The sequence below is a fragment of the Eulemur rufifrons genome, chromosome 30, assembly GCF_041146395.1.
Source record: "Eulemur rufifrons isolate Redbay chromosome 30, OSU_ERuf_1, whole genome shotgun sequence".
In the NCBI taxonomy this organism is placed as follows: Eukaryota; Metazoa; Chordata; class Mammalia; order Primates; family Lemuridae; genus Eulemur; species Eulemur rufifrons.
This window is the reverse complement of record NC_091012.1, coordinates 34247202-34266775: the sequence shown is the minus strand read 5'-3', so window position 1 is coordinate 34266775 and position 19574 is coordinate 34247202. Positions and strand designations below refer to the sequence as shown.

At 37.7% G+C, this 19574-nt stretch overlaps 1 protein-coding gene across 2 annotated transcripts in view; it reads left to right on the top strand.

Annotated features, from left to right (window-relative positions):
- Positions 1-486: 486 nt before the first annotated feature.
- Positions 487-19574, top strand: part of F9 (coagulation factor IX) — a 31197-nt gene continuing 12109 nt past the window's right edge. The window contains exons 1-5 of one of the 2 annotated variants that reach the window (XM_069464082.1): positions 487-590; positions 6911-7074; positions 7265-7289; positions 11291-11404; positions 17900-18028. In XM_069464082.1, the coding sequence (XP_069320183.1) occupies positions 503-590; positions 6911-7074; positions 7265-7289; positions 11291-11404; positions 17900-18028 (520 nt within the window). In that variant the 5' untranslated portion in view covers positions 487-502. The remainder of the gene's footprint in view (positions 591-6910; positions 7075-7264; positions 7290-11290; positions 11405-17899; positions 18029-19574) is intronic. The other variant, XM_069464083.1, reaches the window with a different exon arrangement.

Sequence of the window (19574 nt, the reverse complement as noted above, 5' to 3'; positions counted from 1 at the left end):
TCACCTTATGGGTACATGGCACAACACAGTTTGTAAACCGCTGATTATGAGGAAGAACATAAAGGATTCATCCAGTGACTCGGGGTATATAAACACATTTTTAAGTATTTTTAGGTGAATGATCAAATGACTATTTTTTCCCTTTTTTTCCCTTTAAACTACATGACATGAGCACTCCCTGACAAAAATAAGGTGGGTCCCACTGATTAATTTTGCTGCCACAGCAACTGTAGCCACTATGACTGGCTCCATTCTGAAGATGTGTCTGTCACTTCCTGCTTTGGCCTCAAATCAGCCACAGTGGCAGAAACTCATGAAATCGCAGTTGAAGCTTAATGATGACCACTGTCCATTCTCTTCACTTGTCCTAAGGGGCCATTAGAAATAGTCCAAAGACCCACTGAGGGAAATGGATATAATTTCCCAGAAGTAAATACAGCTCAGCTTGTACTTTGGAACAATTGATCGACCTTGCCACTTGCACAATCTACTAGCAAAGGTTATGCAGTGCCTGAACACGATCATGGCAGAATCACCAGGCCTCGTCACCATTTGCCTTTTAGGATATCTACTCAGTGCTGAATGTGCAGGTTGGTTTCCTTTTAAAAATACATTGAGGATGCTTGTCTTTTAGATGTAGAAATGTCTGGTGTTGTCTTCTTTACTAAATAATAATTGCATGATTTGACAGCAATATTGAAGATTCTAGCAGCCAGCATGCGGGTTGGTAAGTACTGGGTCTCTGGTAGCTGGGTTTTCTTCTCCCTCATTTTTAAAGCTAAATAGATTTACAATGCTTATAATGTGTTTTTTACTTAATGAATATCATTGAGCTTATGATCTGACAATCGCTTATGATTTGACCATGTAATTCCTCTTAGAAAACATTCATCTCCTTGATTAAAAAAATTAAAAGTGGGAAAAGATTTTAACAAGGAAACAACAGAATATGCAGGAAAAATTAACTATATATTCTTGGGTTTTTCTGACTCACCACTTTGAAATCAAAATGGGAAACATTAAAACCATAAACAATGGTCTAATTTACACACAAAAAAATCTAATTTTAAGATACACGTTGTATTTCAAAATTTTGGAACTATATAATGAGGCATGTTCCTAATTTTTAAAATTATATACCTTCAATTTAAAGTTTTAGTTAAAACCCAAAGATTAACATTTCATTAGTAAGTAGTTATTTGTCACCGAAATTTTTCATATGGATTAAGGAAAAAAAATCATTTTGTCTCTATTCCAAACATCTTAGAGTCGATATTTGGAGAAACACAATGCTTAGTTGAGCTCCCTAGGGGAGAAAAGCAAGTCCAAGAATTGATGTAAAGAGTAAGACCTTAGTTAATGCAACGTATATCATTTTGTTTTTTCACAACTACAGACTTTACATACTCCCCAGAGGAAGGCACATAGGGAAGAAATTATCCCATTTGGACAAACAGCATGTTCTCACAGGAAGCATGTATCACACTCATTTGTCAACCTTCTCGAATCAAATCTAGTAGCTGACAGCACCAGGATCAGGGGTGCCAACCCTAAGCGTCCCCAGAAAGCAGACTGGCCCTGTGGTTCCCACTCCAGACATGATGTCAGCTGTGGAATCAGACTGAAATGCTAAAATAATGATGCGAGAATACAGAGGTTAAACTATCAAAGTGGGTAGAGTCAAGGGATAAAGAAAATTTGTTGGAAAACTCACAAAGCAAGACATAAAGCAATGTCATTAGACATAACTCATCAGTGCGACATCTGGGAGGACAAAAAATCCAAACCTTTTCTTAGAGATAAGTGGTGAGATGATAAAGGTCACAAGAGGGCTGCTGCCCCCCCTGAAGACCTCAGATGTTGGAAAAAGGATAGATACAAAGAAAAAGGAGCTAGGATTTCAGAGCTGGGGAAATAATGACTAGAGATAAACATGAAGGGAAGGTTAAATATATGACCCCCAGATAATACTAAGGAGAAAGGCAGTGTGATTCTGGAGCCATTATAGTCCATGATAATAGGTCCTTGAGGAGAGGGCCAAAGGAATTTCCCTAAGGATGGACAGTATTGATGCAGCACTCTCTTGCTATTAAACTGTCATTGGCATCTAAAAGGAGTGACTTGCTGAGATGCTGCCTTTTCATGGCTGCTGCTCCTAGGTATTAGGCATCAATTTGGAATTTTGAAATCAAAACTGTTCTGTAAAACCAATTCAGTTTTGTAAAGTGCATGGATCAAAGCTGTCTTTCATTCATTCAGACAGTACTGAGTTACTAGTATGGTGCCAGGTACTACGGCAGGGTACTAGGAGCATGGGGATAAACCAAATTCCTTCTTTGACCTAAAACACCATGAGGTCAGGTGAGAAATTTCAATATAATGTGATAAAATGTATACTAGGTGCTAAGGGATCATAGAGAAAGGAATACATTAAATGGCGAAACACTTGACAGTATTTTGAGCTGGGTCTTGAAAGATGAGTAGGAGTTCACTCTCCTTAAAAGTCTGATCTAAGGCATTTTATGCAGAGATCACTCATGTGTAAAGATCCAGATCTACAAGAATGTAAGGTATTTCATGAGTTCTGTATAGTTTGAATATTGACTATGACAAGTAAAGCAGGAGAACTAGGCAGGGATGGGTCAACAGATAACAAAGGCCATAAACTAAGGAGATTGGACAGTAAAATGCAATGTGGAGGTATCAGAAGTATAAACATAAGAAGTACCACTGCTGGCTGATTTAGGATGCTCAGTCTGGCAGCACTCTGAAGCACTGATAAGGGTGGTGCCAAGACTAGGGGAGAGCAGTCCTGAGGCTATTATCACAATCATCCAGGGCAGATACAAGGGCCAGAACCTGGACAGTAGCTGGACAGAGAAAAGGGGAATTCAAATGATATTAAGGAAGTAGAAATGACCTGACTTACTAAGTATCTTGGTATGGAAGGGGAAGCATACAGAGTACGTCTTGAACATTTTGAGTTTGATGTGATTATGAGGCACAGCATAGTAAGAGGATGGTCCCTTTAGTCTGACTGCCAGAGTCTGAATCATGGCTCTGATATTTTAGCATGTTACCTTGGGCAAAGTGTTGAGCCTCTCTGAACCTCAGTTTTCCTTATTTACAAAAATGGGCACGCCTGGAGCTCTGACTTGGGGGGAAAGGTGGTACATGGGCAACGTATGTAACCTGCAATTCTGTATCCCCCATAACAATAAGATGAAATAAAAAAAAAAAGGAAGGGAATAAAAGGAGTAGACAGAGGGAAAAAAAAAAAAAAGAAAAGATTTACTAGCTATGTAAACTCAGAATGGTCGCTCAGTCTTCCTGAGCCTCAGTTTTCCTCATTTGTTAAATGAGGATAATAACATTTACCTTATGGGGTTGTGGAGGGGCAAAAAATGAGATAAAAATCGTTGATGCTTCAGAGGGACTTAATAAATGGCAACTTTTATGGTTATTGTTGGGAACTTACTATTACCACAACTCATAAAAAAATAAAAGATTATCAAATTTAGAGTCTAGATTCTAAGGAGGAAAAATATTCTGGAGTATCTTGGTTTTCTTAATCCACAGTTCAATATCACTTACTATTATTGTACGGCAGGACCTTACCAGCCTATGCCTACAAAATGAAGTAGCCATAATTTAAAGCATTTTTTTTCTTTTATTGGGAAATATATATACATACATTTTATATGTATACGTAAAGATATATATTTTAATAATAATATAATAAAAGGTATATGAGATATGATAAAAAAAACAAAAATGGGGTGACAGTGCCTACCTCATGGGACTCTTGTGAGGATGAAATGAGATCATGGATGGAAAGTACTGAGCACAGTGTCCAGCACCACAGAAGCATTACATAAACATCAGCTATCGCTGGCCATATTATAGTGGACAGTCAGAGAGCTGGAAAGATGATGTGAAATTCAGAAGATATATCTGACTAGAGGTGGGTATTTGGGACTCAGTGATGTATGAACAGTAGTTACAGCCACGTGTACGTGAGCATCCAGAGAGTGAGTATGGATATTGTGACACCTAGTACAGTGCCTGGCAGTAGTGGTTGAGTGCTCAGTAAATTTTGTTGAAAGGGTCAGAGCCAGACTAGGGTACAGTGAGCAAGGCCCATAGGGCATAAATGTACTTGCATACCTTGAGAGTGAGGACCCCTTAATGTTGTGCCCTAGACGTCTTGTTTACCTCATATAAGTCCCAGCCCTGGCAAGCATGTATGGAGTGAAAAGGGAAAAGACTGAGGCTGGTGCCCAGGAGAACCCTGGACATTTCAGGGCCAAGCAGAGGAAGAAAGTTAATCGATTCAAGTGGTAGATAGACAACAAAGAGTTACAGCCAAGAGGAGAGCCAGAATAAAGTGATTTCATGCAAAGAGTTTACTGAAAAGGCAGACAGAGATCAACAATTGGAAATGATTTAGCGCAGTCAGTAAATACTAAACTCAAAATCATCCTTTAGGAGGTCATTGCTGACTGTGACAATAGTCATTTCATTTTATGAATGGGAGTATGAAAGTAAAGAGCTGCACAAAATTGCATTAAAGAGCTAAAGAAAATTGAGAAAATTAAAAAGAAAGGAAAGCCAGCATGAGAGGAGTAGGGAGAAAGAGAGACGACCAGCATATGCCAGCCTACACATTATCTCACTAATCCTGTCAACAACATTGAGGTAGATATTCTTATTATACTACTGTTATGCCCATTTTACATTTGACAAAGGTAAGGTTCAGAGTTTATGTGACTTGTCCAGTGTTACACAGTCAATAGGAGGCAGATATGTGATTCAAACCACCCAGGTCTGTCTGATCCGATTCTAAACCCTGTTTTTTCACTCAAACACACTGTGCAGTTGGCCCTCCTGTCCATGTGTTCCGTATCCACAGAATCAAGAAACTGTGAATTGAAAATATTCAGGGGGAAAAATGGATGGTTGTGTCTGTACTAAACATGTACAGACCTTTTTTTTTCTTGCTATTATTCCCTAAATGATATAGTATAACAACTATTTACATTGTGTTAGCCACTATAAATAACCTAGACACAATTTAAGTATACAGTAGGATAAGCATAGGTGATATGCAAATACTATGCCATTTTATATCAGGGACTTGAGCATCTGCAGATTTTGGTATCCACAGGGGATCCTACAACCAATCTTCTGCAGATACTGAGGGACAACTGTAAATGGATACAGATATGGATTCTATTTAGGAGTGCTCAGGGCCAAGTAACTAGTTGCCGAGGAGAGAGGCGGGCCTGATAGAGATAGGGAGGCATCAATATGTGATGGCACCTATCTGTAGCTTGGCAGTTCCCCCCATGGTGCTGGGCCATCTGGGAAGAGAAAAAGGCAGGCAGATGGCGGCACTGATCTAGAGGTTGGGACTGCAGAGTAGGCACAGCATTGCAAAGGGGTGAAGGGAATTGAGAAAGGTGACAAGTAAAGAGTTGAAGAGAAAAAGTTTAGCTAAATTCAGGAAAAAGTGAGCTCAAAGGAGACCCGCAGAACAAGAGAAAAGCAGGGACATCGAGGGACTAGAACACTCCATAAAATGAACAGCTGCAATGAAAATAAGGGAATAAAGTTTAGTTCATTTTTTTTAGTTAATGAGAAAGTAGTCCCAAATGCCTTGGAAAGTTTATCTTATAAGCACTTGGTCCTGTTGAGATGGCCTCAGATACATTGCTAGTCTCTTGAAGAAAGGAACAACCCAGGCAACTTCTTGAGTTCCTCTTATTAATTATATATATAAAATACATACACACACATATATACATAAACACATATATATGTGTTTACAGTCATGCATAGCTTAACTGGGATACATTCTGAGAAATGCATCGTTAGGTCATTTCATCATTGTGCGAACATCATAAAGTGTACTTCATAAACCTAGATACTCTAGCCTACTACACACCTAAGCTATATGGGAAAGCCTATTTGCTCCTAGGCTACAAACCTGTATAGCATGTTACTGTACTGAGTACTGGGTACTGCAGGCAATTGTAACACAATGGTAAGTATTTGTGTATCTAAATATATCTAAACATAGAAAAAGTACAGTGAAAATACAGTATTATAATTTTATGGGACCACCATCGTATATGCAGTCCATTGTTGACTGAAACATTGTTACATGGAGGCACATGACTGTATGACTGTATATGTAGAGAGAGAGACAGAGACAGGGGAGAGAGGGAAGAAGGAAGAGAATTCAGATGGAGACCTCAACCTTCCAGAGTTCAGGAGCATCCCTACAGGCTAGGCAATCATAGCTAAAATAAACTACATCCTGAATTCCTCAGAAATGCTTAAATCACTGGAATTCCTATAACACATGCCAACTGAAGGTGTTCTGGGTCTAAAGATAAAAAAAAAATTAATGCAGTGGTTTTTATTTAACATCTAGTGAGAGACACTGGAGTCACATTTACAGCTGGACCACAGTTGCCTGAATGTCTGTTCTTCAGGAGACATTTGTTGCAAAGTCATTTGGGCAACTGCATCCTGAAAACACAGCCCAGCCAGGGTGATGGATCACCTTGCAAGGATCTGCAATGAGCTATTTTCAAGTGATGACAAAGTGTGAAGTTAACTGCTTATTTGAGAACTTTCTTTTTCATCCAAAGTAAATTCAAATACGATTGAAAATCTGACCTTTTATTACTGGAACTCTCCTGACTAAAAGTAAAATTGAATTTTAATTCCTAAATCTCCATGTGTATACAGTACTGTGGAAACATCACAGATTTTGGCTCCATGCCCCAAAGAGAAATTGGCTTTGGGATTACTTGGATTAAAAACAAAGCCTTTCTTAAGAGATGTATTTAATTTTGATGATGTTTTCTTTTTCCTAAAGTATAGCTCTTTTAAATTTCAGTTTTTCTTGATCGTGAAAATGCCAACAAAATTCTGAGTCGTCCAAAGAGGTATAATTCAGGTAAATTGGAAGAGTTTGTTCGAGGGAACCTTGAAAGAGAATGTATAGAAGAAAAGTGTAGTTTTGAAGAAGCACGAGAAGTGTTTGAAAACACTGAAAGAACGGTGAGTATTTCTATATAATATCCTTCAGAAAGAGAGAAAAGAACATAAAACCTTTAAACAAGATACTTCTCTTTGGAATTTTAAAATATCCACACATATGTGTGTATGATAAATGTTACAAAAGAGAAGAAAGCAACACCAAAACACTTTAGATGCTACCATTAACGTCTCCTCATTTTTTTCTTTATAGACTGAATTTTGGAAGCAGTACGTTGGTAAGCAATTCATTTTATCCTCTAGCTAATACATGAAACATTCAAGAATTTGTATTTTTTCTCTGTATAAATAGACAATATATTAAAGTCTGTCAAAAGGACTCAGATCAGTCCAACTCTTTAACCTAAGATTGAATGGTGATATACTACAGCTTTAGGCTAGCGTGGGAGCTATCAGCTGGCAGTTAAGCTTGCTCCTCCCTAGGGCTTTACAAAGAACATTGTTCCACTCCAGGAAGCTGGAAGGAAGAAACTGAAATGATTGTATCTTAGGACCTAATGAGAGTTTGCAATCCTAAGTAAGGAATCAGAGAATGATGATTGACTTAAATGTTTACTGTTTCCAAGTCCTCCTCTTTTAGATGGCTAAGAAGGTCTTCCATGATTGTCCTTCCCCACCCTTCACATTGCCCTTCTCACCTCCTCTCCTAAGATGCTCCTCTTCACATACTGAGCTCCAGCCATCCTGGCCTTCCTGTTGCTCCTTACACACTCTAGGAATGCTTCCATTTTACAGGCTTTATCTGGTTGTTCCCAGCTTCCCATGAGCTGGTTCCCTCACCTCCTTCAGGCCTTCACCCAAATGTTACCATCTCCATGAGGCCCACCTTGATCATTTATTAATATTCCAACCTGCCTACCAGTAGCCCCACCACTCTAGACACTCATGCTCTGTTCTATTTTTAATAGCACTTTTCATCATGTAATGTATCATATCATTTTCTTATACTATTTGTCATTTATTTTTCCTACTCTACTAGAATGCAAGCTTCATGTTAGCAGAGATATTCAATTTTTTGTTTTTTGATATATTCCTATCACCTAGACCAATATCTGGAACAGAGGGACTCAGTAAATATTTGTCCAATTAAGTGACCTAAAGGAAGAAAATTCAAAACTTTAATGACAACTAATTTTAAAACTACACTCATTTAAAATCTAGCAGTAGGATTTTGAAGGAGGGTAAGTTTCAAAGATTGATTTACCTAAGACCATCTGTATGGATAGAAACAAATTAACCTAGACATCAAATTCCCCAAATCCCACCAGTTAGAGATCCAACTGTATTTTTTACAAGTTTCTGCTCTGGAGACACTATTAGGCATCGTCTTACCCTCATAACTCATAATTCCTCCACTATTGTTTTAAGGCATGAGAGAAAATGAGGTTCACTCTTATATTGCTTTATCTACCTTTTTTTGTTCTTGGTGATAAATGCTACCATGACAATTTCTACTGAGGTATCTCCTAAAGTTAGTCCAAACAAGTCTTTTTACTCTCTAATCCCACTGAATTTAAAACTTTGAATCCTGTGATTTATCTCTAAAAGCAAATCAATGTCTACTTTTCAAAAAATATATATATTCCTGGCTGTATTTAAACTCCTATGATCCCTTCATTGCCCACTCCCACCTCTAGCAGAGTATTTTGAAGTTGGGCCTCTGCCTTCTAAGTCACACAGGTGCACTGTTTGCTAGACCTCAGGTAAAGATGATACCTGGGGAATATCAAGGGCATGATTCTGTCACTACTGATTTGGCAAACAAAAAATAAAACAACAAAAACAAACAAACTTCATGCCTCTTTTCACTTACAGTTGGGATTCCTAATCACTGCAAAAGTAGCTTATGGGCAGGGCGCAGTGGCTCACGCCTATAATCCTAGCACTTTGAGAGGCCTAGGAAGGAGGATTGCTTGAGGCCAGGAGTTCAAGACCAGCCTGAGCAAGAGCAAGACCCATCTCTACAAAAAATAGAAAAATTAGCCGAGCATGGTGGCACATGCCTGTAGTCCCAGCTACTCGGGAGGCTGAGGCAGGAGGATCGTTTAAACCCAGGAGTTTGTGATTGCAGTGAGCTATGATGATACCACTGCACTCTATCCAGGGTGACAGAGCAAGACCCTGTCTCAGAAAAAAAAAAACAAAAAAACAGTAGCCTATGCTATTTCTCACACCTAGCAGGCACCCAGCCTCCTCACTGCTGTGCTACTCTGTAACATCAACTCACCACATAAAGAGCTTGGTTGAAGAAAACTGATCACCCAACCACATTAACTAGCACCTGTCAAGTACTTTGTAGTTTACAGAATGCCTATCACATTTAACCCTCATATCATCTCTGTGAGAAAGGCATTATTAACACCATTTCACAGAGGAGGAAACTGAGGCTTAGAGAGGTTAAGAGACCTGCCAAGGGTCACCCAGATGAGGAATCATGAAGCCCAGAAGAGAACCCAAGCTCTCCACTGCCCACCCCCTTGCTTTCGCTATTATACCTCAAGGCCTTCAAATCTAAAGGCAGTTATTCATTAAACAGGAGCCTAGTAGTCTTAAACAGGAATCTCTCATTTGGCAAGGTCTTGTCTCTTGTTGTCTTTGACCCCAACTGTCTATAGCTTTGCCTCAGCCCAAAGTACACACAGACAAGAACCCAAAGGAGGACTAAAAATGCAGGATAAAATGACACTCATTTTAACGATATGTCTCAGCAAATGAGTTCCTGTGTAGCTGGCTGAAAGCCCAGACCCTTTCAGTGAAACATCCTAAATAATTCAGAATTGTTGGTCTATAATATAAAGTGCAAATGTAGCTCGTTTTTTAGACCAGTCCTGAACATCAATAATAATAAACCAGAGATAACGTATTTTGTTTTCATAGAATTAGAACAAATTGAAGTATCTGTGCAAAAGCACACTGGATCAAGGGGCAAAGCAGACAAGGTCTAATTTTTACAGTAAGCAGATTTTTCCAGAGAGGGACTATTTCTGAGGAAGGGATTCTAGTCCCTTAGTCAATGGGACCTAGATACATGCTTCTGACAGAGGAGGGAGAACAGGCAGGGGTCTACGCAGTAAGATGTCAGGGAGTTTTGCTCTAAAGTCTGACTGGTAATTAGAAATGTCTCCTTGATTCCCCCCCTTTTCTCTCATACTTTGATTCTTATTGTTATCTTTATCTCTTGCTCTTTTGTTTCTCAGATATTGAGTCTTACTGATCTAGGTCCATTTTTTCTTCAGGGCTATTTTTCTTAGCTCAAAGTGTGTACCAGTCTCCCTTCCAGTTCTATTCATCCTTTTCTCCTGAACTTTCTTAGAAGTATAGATTGAGACAGAGCACTAAGAAACCAGACTTAAAGGTTCCCTTCTCATCCTGACCCTTCCCCTCTCGCCTATTTCTTCCTCCTGTTTTCTTACCACCGGTGTTTTCAAAGGCTTTCAAGAACTCTGTAAATATAGAAACTCCGGGAAAGGTAGAATGAAAACATAGCCAATCTATATATGATAAAGCACCCTGTAGAATCTTTTTAAATTCTTTATGATATATTGAATGTTGTTTTCTCACTTTACCTAGACCATTGGGAACCTAACTTGTAGACCATAGACTATCTCTAAGCAGGAACAGATGCTCCTGGCATCTTTGCTATTGTCTTGGAGCATTACTGCATACCATACTTCAAAGTTAAATGACAATATAAGGAAGTGGATACATTTGCTCCATGCCTAGACAGCCAGTTCCTAGAGTAGAAACACCATATATTATCTAGTTCAACTTGGTCTGCAACACCTGTAAAAGAGCAGGCCTTGTATGACATACAGATAATGTTTGTTGAAGTAATTCAATTTGATTTAGAATTAACTCTGCCATTATTTTATAAGGAAGGATTGAAAATATTTCTCATCCTATGTTGATATTTCTATACAATATACTGACATTTCAATACAAAAAATGTTCTTCTCCCTCTTCCCTTGGATTACATAAACTATGTACATGCCTTCCTTGGGGCAATTGCTTAGGATAGTGGTAGCCTAGAAACCTTTGCTTGGGTGGCTTTTAGAAACTCAGGAAGACAGGAGCATCACATGCTTATAGGCAGCTGATTTTCATGTCAGTAGTTCTACTCTGGCCCTAAAATCTATCCCATCCCCATAAGTCTGTGCAGGGGAGGACTGGGCATTCTAAGTTGTGTATCTGCTAATTCAATTTTTAACCTACCTCAAAGATGGAGATCAGTGTGAGTCCAATCCATGTTTAAATGGTGGCAGTTGCAAGGATGACATTAATTCCTATGAGTGTTGGTGTCGACTTGGATTTGAAGGAAAGAACTGTGAATTAGGTAAGTAACTATTTTTTGATTACTCGCGGTTTAAAGTTTCCCTTTGAAACCAATTGAAATTAGAAAATCCAATACTGATGTATCATAATTTTCTCTTAAAACATACTTTCAAAGCTGAAAAACATTCCCTTCATCTGTAGTCATAGTTTTCAGAATATGAGTTCAAGAAACTATATTAAAATCAATTAACAATATTTGGTAGCTAATATTAAGTGGTAATGATGTTCCACTCACTTATTAATCCTAATACAACGATATTCAGTCAGCCTCATTATCCCCATCCTGTGCAGCTCCAAGAGCTCAAAAACACAGAGGCATAAATGGTTTAGCCAGGACTTGAACTTCTGTTTGACCAAAACCAATGCTTCTAAATATTGTACTCAAAACTCAGAGAAAACTGAACCCATAAAATTGTTTGAACTCATTAATAAATTGCTGTCAACATAGATAGTGGAAGTCAACTAAGTATAGAATCGGGGTATGACAGACCAATTATCCCACATAATAGGAACTTTGCCACACATACAAACCACTTCACATGTTAAATTTGTTGACAAAAATCAGAATTCATTTCTGAATTTGACTATATTGATTACATCAAAAGAGTTCCATAGCAAACATAGGAGCACTGTGTACCTTTTCTTCTCATAAACTAGAATATTTTTTTCTGGGGTTTTGGTAATTGGAGCAGTAAACCCCAAAGTCCTTTATCTACTTGTTTATTACCTCCATATGCAATATTACTGGTAAAATAGTGACTGTGAAAAGCACACGGCGCTAATGAGGGATTCTCTTTTTACTCTGAAACTCCAGAAGAATAGAGATGTAATCCTAGGGAAAGAATTTAACACCACAGGCTACATGACTAAGGACAAAGAGTAGAAAATTAGCAGGACTCTATTAAGGTCTTATAGGAATCCATCTGACAGATGAAAAAGGCATAAAATGAAATGAAATGTAGCAGCCACACTTGTCCTATTGAAAAAGGAAAAAATGTCACCAGTAATACTGTTCAGAAACCTTTCAGTACTAAAGAAAAATTCATTGATCATCTTCCTTTGAGCTCTAAAAGATCTTAGAAGTAAGAAAAGGAAATGGTGACAGGCAAAAAAAAGAAAAGAAAGAAAAGAGTGAATGCAGGTGGATGAACTAGCGCACCTGGCTTGGACTCCCATTCCGTTGGGTTTCCCAACAGGGGGACAAACCAATACCTGGGTTACCATTCCTGTGGGTGTTTTAATTGGTTCAATATCTCTGATGTGATACTTTCATCTGAAAATTATAATTTCACATTCAGATTTACCTGGGTAAATTTGATCTTGCTATAATGGAAACCTACAGAAATCTTTGGAGTAGTTACTCATTATCGGCTTAAATAACACAACTGTTGGAGCTGGGGGAATGAATAACTCAATTAGTCTCAGTTATGACTGAAGGGCATGTTGTAGTAAACTATAATCAAGAACATAAATTTCTTTATCTAGTTTAAAAGTGAAGATGTTTTAAACAGAGGGAGAGAATAGCCTTGAGGAATGTAAACATAAGCACAAAATTTCTATAACAGAGTTTACTAAGTACGTGGTGATGATCCACACAGCAAAAATGCTAAATCTACAACTGCCACCATCGCCAATACTCTCTCGGGTTCCCACATTTTGGTTTGGTCAGGGCTGTGCAGTTGCACTGCAGCCACCACCATGCCTAGCCTCTAGGGAATATTGATCTCACCCAGTCAATTTTGATCAAGGTTTAGAAAAATCTTTTCAGCTCAGTTCATTCAGAAACAAAATGAGAATTCCCTCAAAAAGCTCTTTATCTCAGACACTAGAGGAAAGCAACAGCAAAAGCATACACAAACTCCCATTTAAGCTTTTTGCTTCAAACCAAACTAAATAATCATTTCAAAAGCTACTAGATACCACAGTTTATATGGTATCTGGGCTCCAAGTCTCTTGCCTGACATTGTTTTGGAAAAGGAAAGGAAATTTCCATTGATAAGACTTTTTTGTTTTCTTTTTCCCTTATTCATCAGGCTCTTCCTTAGGAGAAAGAGATGCAAACATTCAGGGCATTTTTCCTAGTTAGAAGAATAACAATTAATTGACTATTGGATCCCTTTGGCTAAAATGAGACCTTTGTATATCTATCTATAGCTGCACATCAAATCTGAATCTCTTTCAGAGAGATTAAGGTCTGAAGGAATTTGGTCATTCTTGCCCTTTCTAAGAGTACAAGAGCCATTTCCCCACAGCAAGGTAGCATAAGAAACCACAGGCACACAAATAATTTTTTCCCCATTTTTCCAGCACTTCACAGACACTACTGTCTTAGTTACTATGTATTTCTGTGGAGTGGGGGAAAATGGAACTATGCTGAATTTAGCTGAAAAACAGCATATTTTGCAGTAAACTTGTTAGATAGGACATCTTTTTCCAAGCTCCTGTTGCCACATCAGTGGATAGATCAGGAAAGATGAAAGCAGAGTAAAATAAAGCAGAACATGATAACATCTGTAGTAGGCATGAAGGGAATTAGAAATAGTATTTGTGCTAATATGGAGGAAGAACAGATGCTTTGAGAGTTCTTCAACAGATATGCTAGGCACCAAGGCCAGCTTCAGGACCAGGGAGAGAACCCATACCCAATATAGTGCCTGACATCTAAATGTTCAATAATTGATGAATGAGTCCCATTCAGACTGTTCCTCAGGCCCTGCTCTACAGACCTCTCCCCTGGATTCCTTGTGCTGTTATTCTATTTCTAGAAACTTGAGCCTTTTACCTGAGGGCAAAAGATTACTGATTAGGCGGCAATATTTCCCACCACAAGCACAAACCAAGACAAAAATCAACAGCAGCAGCAATACAGTGGGCCATCAAGGGCAATAATAGATGAGGAAAATGATAGAGAGGGCTGGTTACTTAGCCAAGGACACAGAATCAAAATTGGGAAAACCCCACTGAGTTTACCTATTCCCACTGTGCCTGCCCTAGACAAAACCAGACTGCACTTACCACCCACCTCTGTTAACTTATCACAATCTCATATTGACTGAACACAGGGTTTAAAAAATTATTTAGATTTATCACTTGAAAATTCCTTTTATACTTTAAAACCACACACTCTGTTAGCCTACATTCCACCAGAAAAAAAGAGCCTGTGACAAACGTTTATTTCTTAGGGTGTGCAATCCTAGGGCACAAGTGTAAGGGACAGGAGAGTGTGGCAGTGAAAAAAGGAGAGCCAACGGGAGGATGAGTTATCAAACTACTTGCCTGTAACTGGAAGCGATTGCTTGATTTCCTGGGACTGTATCCAAGAAGTCATATGAACTGGCTGCAGGACAGTAAATCTGAGAGGGAAGAAGAAGTGAAAGAATTTGTCCATCAGTATCTGTCTTCCATTGGTCAAAAGTTCAGTCTACGGGGCATTAACTTCCCTACATTTCCTGGCTGGGCATGCTTGAAACTCAAACAGTCATATGACATCCCATGCCTCAGCATCAACGTGGAAGCCCCAAGGCGAGAAGTTAAGGCACATAGTGCAGATGTAAGCCAAGGCAAGTCGAGTTTCTGTATGAGGTCCACCAAAGTCCACGTAGAGCTGATCACCACAGTGCTGGAAAAAGACACAGGTGAGGCTGAGAGGAATGAAGGTGGTGCATAGGAGATATTTAATACTTGTTTCAAATTTTCCATGTTATAATTGCACTAAAAACTGAGCATTTCTACTGAGAGTCATACTTTTGTTGAGCACGTAGATAATAAGGTGGAAGGTATCTTACATTCATTGTGCTGCTCTCCAGACAGAAATAGGCCCAAGGGCAGAGCCTGTTTATTTCTCTTAACTCAGCAGACCTCAGCTAGCAAGCCCTCAACCATGCTACTTCCTGTTAGTGAGAATGAATAGGTGAAACAAAGGAAAAGCACAGTAATTAGAAAATACAAAATAAGATGGCAGGAATGAGCCATATATATCAGGAATCACAATTAATGTGAATTGAGGTTAAACTAGTCTGTTAATGACAACTTTCAGTTTGGAGCTAGAAATCTAATTGTATACTGTTGACAAAAGAGATACCTAAAATAAAATTATACCAGGAGGCTAAAATAAAGGTATGTAAAAAGAACTATCAGGTAAATGCTAACAAAAAGAAACTGGCAAAGCAATATTAATATCAGACAAAATAGAATCCAAGATGAAAAGCATTTCAAAGGACAAAAAATATGTTATATTAATAAGGGAGATTTCATAGGAGAATAAAGAAAATGTGGGCCACTGGAATGCTTAGCACCAACAACATATAATGTCTTTGGCCTTTAGCTACCTTTAAGGACCCTATTTCATTTTCTTATGTTTGATACATACCCATCTCAGCCAGCTTCAAGTCGTTCTTCGGCCCTAATAGACTCTCCAATACTGTAATTTCTAAAGATCTCCAATTCTGTTATACTTCTGTAAGTAATTTGTTAAACTATCTAGCTCTGGAAGTCAAGCAACTTCTAGAATAACTAAGCAATAGGGAATACACTTCAGTGTAGAGAGGCAATATCTATATGAGATTATGGGATTGTTGTTCCTCTTTTTGTTCATTGAAAAAATAAGTAACACTGTAACTTTCAGAAAAATGAGTCTACATAAGAAAACCAAAAGCACCTTAAACAATTGGAATAAATAAATAACTATGGAAAGGTTACTGGATACAAAGTTGACATACAGATATCAATTAAATATCTATATACCAGCAACAATTAGAAAATGATTTTTGCAATAGCATAAAAAATTAAATGCTTAGGAATAAAAGCAAAAAAAGATGTCAAGAACTCTACACAAAAACATGAGACATTGAGAAAAATTAAGGAAGACCTAAATAAATGAATGGATAGGCCATGTTCATAGATTGAAGAATACAATATAGTAAATATATCAATTCTTTCCTAATGGATTCAATCCAATACCAATCAAAACCCCCAGCATGCTTTTTTTTTTTTGGTGGTGAAGGGGCAGAATAAGCTAATTCTAAAATGTATATGGAAATGCAAAGGGCCGAGGATAGCCAAGACAGTTTTGAGGAAGAACAAAATTGTAGTACGTACATTACCAGATATCAAGACTTATTATAGAGTTACATTAATGAAGACAGTATGATATTGACACAAGGATAGAGAAATAGATAAATGGAACACTATAAAATGTTCAGAAACACACTTGCACATATATGGAGACTTGATTTATAACAGAGGTGCCACTGCAGTAGAGTGGGAAATGCTTGGTATTTTCAGTAAATAGTGATGGATCAATTAGATATTTATATAGGGAAAAATGTATCTAGATACCTACCTTACACCATATACCATAGTCAATTCCAAGTGTACTAAAGATATAAATATGAAACATAAAACAATAAATTTTTTATATTCAGGACCTTGGGGTAAGCAAACATTTCCTAAACAGAATATAAAAAGTATTCACCATAAAGGAAAACATTGATAAAGTGGACTATATTAACACTAAGAATCCCTGTTCAGTAAATGACACTGTTTGGAGTAAAAAGGCAAATCTCAGAGTAAGATAAGATATCTGCAATACATGTATCTAATAACTAAAACTCTCATACACTGGTGGAGGGAATTTAAATTTGGACAATCATTTTAGAAAACTGCTTGGCAGTATGTACTATACCTGAACATATGATCCAATAATTCTACTCATAAGTATAAATCCAGTAACAATGCAGGCTTATGTGCTTATGTTACTCAAAGATATGAACAAGAATGTTCATTACAGCATTATACATAAGAGCCAAAAACTGGAAACAACTCAAATATACATCAATATTAGAATGGGTGAATAAAAGTTGTAATGTTAATACAATGGAATACTACACAGCAATGTAGATAAACTACTGCTATACAAAACAGCATGTATGAATCTCACAGACAAACTGTTAAATGAAAGACACAGAAGAGTACATATTGTGAGCTTCTACTTATGTGAAGGTCATGAACTGGCAAAACCTTTCAGTGTGTTAGAAGTCTGGATAATAGTAACCTATGAAAAGGAAATAGGATAGAATGATTGGGAGGGGAATTATAAGAGCTTCTGGGGTGTTGATAGTGTGCTATGTATTGATCAGTTTAGCATTTAAACAGGTGTATTTTCTTTATGAACACTCATACTGAAGTTTTGTGTACTTTTCTGAATATATATTGTTTTAATAAGTAGGGTTTTTTTAATTGCAGCCCATGATTTAGTGAAAGTAGAATACCTAAACATTTAGTTTTATATCAAATCAAATATAGTGCTACCACCATTTTTATGCCTTATTGAGAATTTTATTCTGTATTTCTTTCCACTCTTAGCTCAAGGCTCCCAATTTTCTCTCCATGAATGCCCCCAGCTTGTATTTGACCCATACATGAGCCAGTAGTTTCATGTACTTTTTATAAATGCATATTAAATGGTGCTATGACTGTTCATTTTGCTTCCTTTTAGATGCATCATGCAACATTAAGAATGGCAGATGCAAGCAGTTTTGTAAAAAGAGTGCAGATAACAAGGTGGTTTGTTCCTGTACTGAGGGATACCAACTTGCAGAAGACAAAAAGTCCTGTGAACCAGCAGGTCAAAATCTGAATAAGTTTTTTTTTTTTTAAAGAAAATCTGTATTTGAACCTTCAGCATTTTAACTAGCCTACATAATTTTAATCCCTACTTCTATTTCCTTTTGCAATCATAGAAAAGATCAGTAGCTTGAACTGAACAAATTAATTTTCCAAATTGCACCATTATTTTAAATATAAATTATGTAATTATCTACAGCCTGAATTCTTCTGTGTCCAATTTTTTCTTTAACTTTTATATCACAAAGCAATTGATTTATGTGATTTCTGCATACGTATTTGTAAATTCATTAGATCAAATTAATGTGGTAATGCTATACCATAAAATATGCATAAATGATTGAATGAGTGATAGGCTTTTAGTACAAGGATGGTGCATTTTAAGCATTGTTCTGCCAGGGCCTGGCTAGTTTACTCTGAGAAAGTTATTTCCTATCCTTGGGACTCCAGCCGAGTTTACACGCTTGATATCAGAATGGTTCCAACAACTAACTGTTTTAAGTTCTGCTAGGCTGATCAGCACAATCTATACAGCAGTAGACAAAGCAATGTTTCCCAGTAATGTCAACCATGCAACCAAGACACCAACCGTGCTGATTGGCGTATTCAAAGCATTTCCATTCCGTGTTCATATGGCTCCTCTCTGAAGACAAGAAGAGCAGAAACTTTGATTTTAAAAAATAGGCTCTGCAGGATCGACTGTATTTGATAAATGAGGGGCCCTTATGAGGGAAACTAGATAAAATTTATTTTGCATTTCCAAAGCCTGATATCTTATTAAATTGATACATTAAATCATGCACCATCCCTCTGTACCTGGGTTTGATACCTATCTTAGCGCTGCACCAGGTGGAGGAAATTAAAGAAAGAACTAGAAGCCGGAAGTACACATTACAACTAAAATTAAGAGTTTCTAATGTTTTAGGGCCTGCCCACCTGTCCTTCTGCCTAGTTCTTCACATATACTGCCTCAAAGCTAGCCTACCTTGGGAGGAGTGTGTGTGTGTTTGTGTGTGCGTGCGTGCATATGTGTATATGTGTGTGTATTTGTTAACCTTTAAAACCTAGCTTCCAGTCTAGACAGATGGCCTAATAGCTAAACCATTACAAGCCCTTCTATTTTATGAGAGAAAAAAAATTGAGAACCACCTCCAACTATTAAGTGTTATATTTCAATACAGCCTTAGCTTTAGCAGAATAAGTAGGCCAAACCTGAAATAAGCTTTTCTGCCTCTTCAACGATAATGGTCCCTTTTCTCTAGCCATTGTTGATCACGTATATTTGTACATAAGTATTTTGAACTAATTTCCTGTTTTCTCAACCACATGCTGTCTTCATGATACTTTGCCACAGCTGGTTGCTATGGAAATGTCTGTTATAAGGAATGTGGCTGAAGGAAAGTGAGAAATGAAAACGAAATGTGAAGTGACTTTGTTTGACTACAAATTTCCTTTCTGCTAGTCCCCAGTATATCAGTAGATGATTTATAAACCAGCCCAAGGAGAAAAGGTGGCCAGGTTCTGGTGAATATGGCTCTGATAATCAT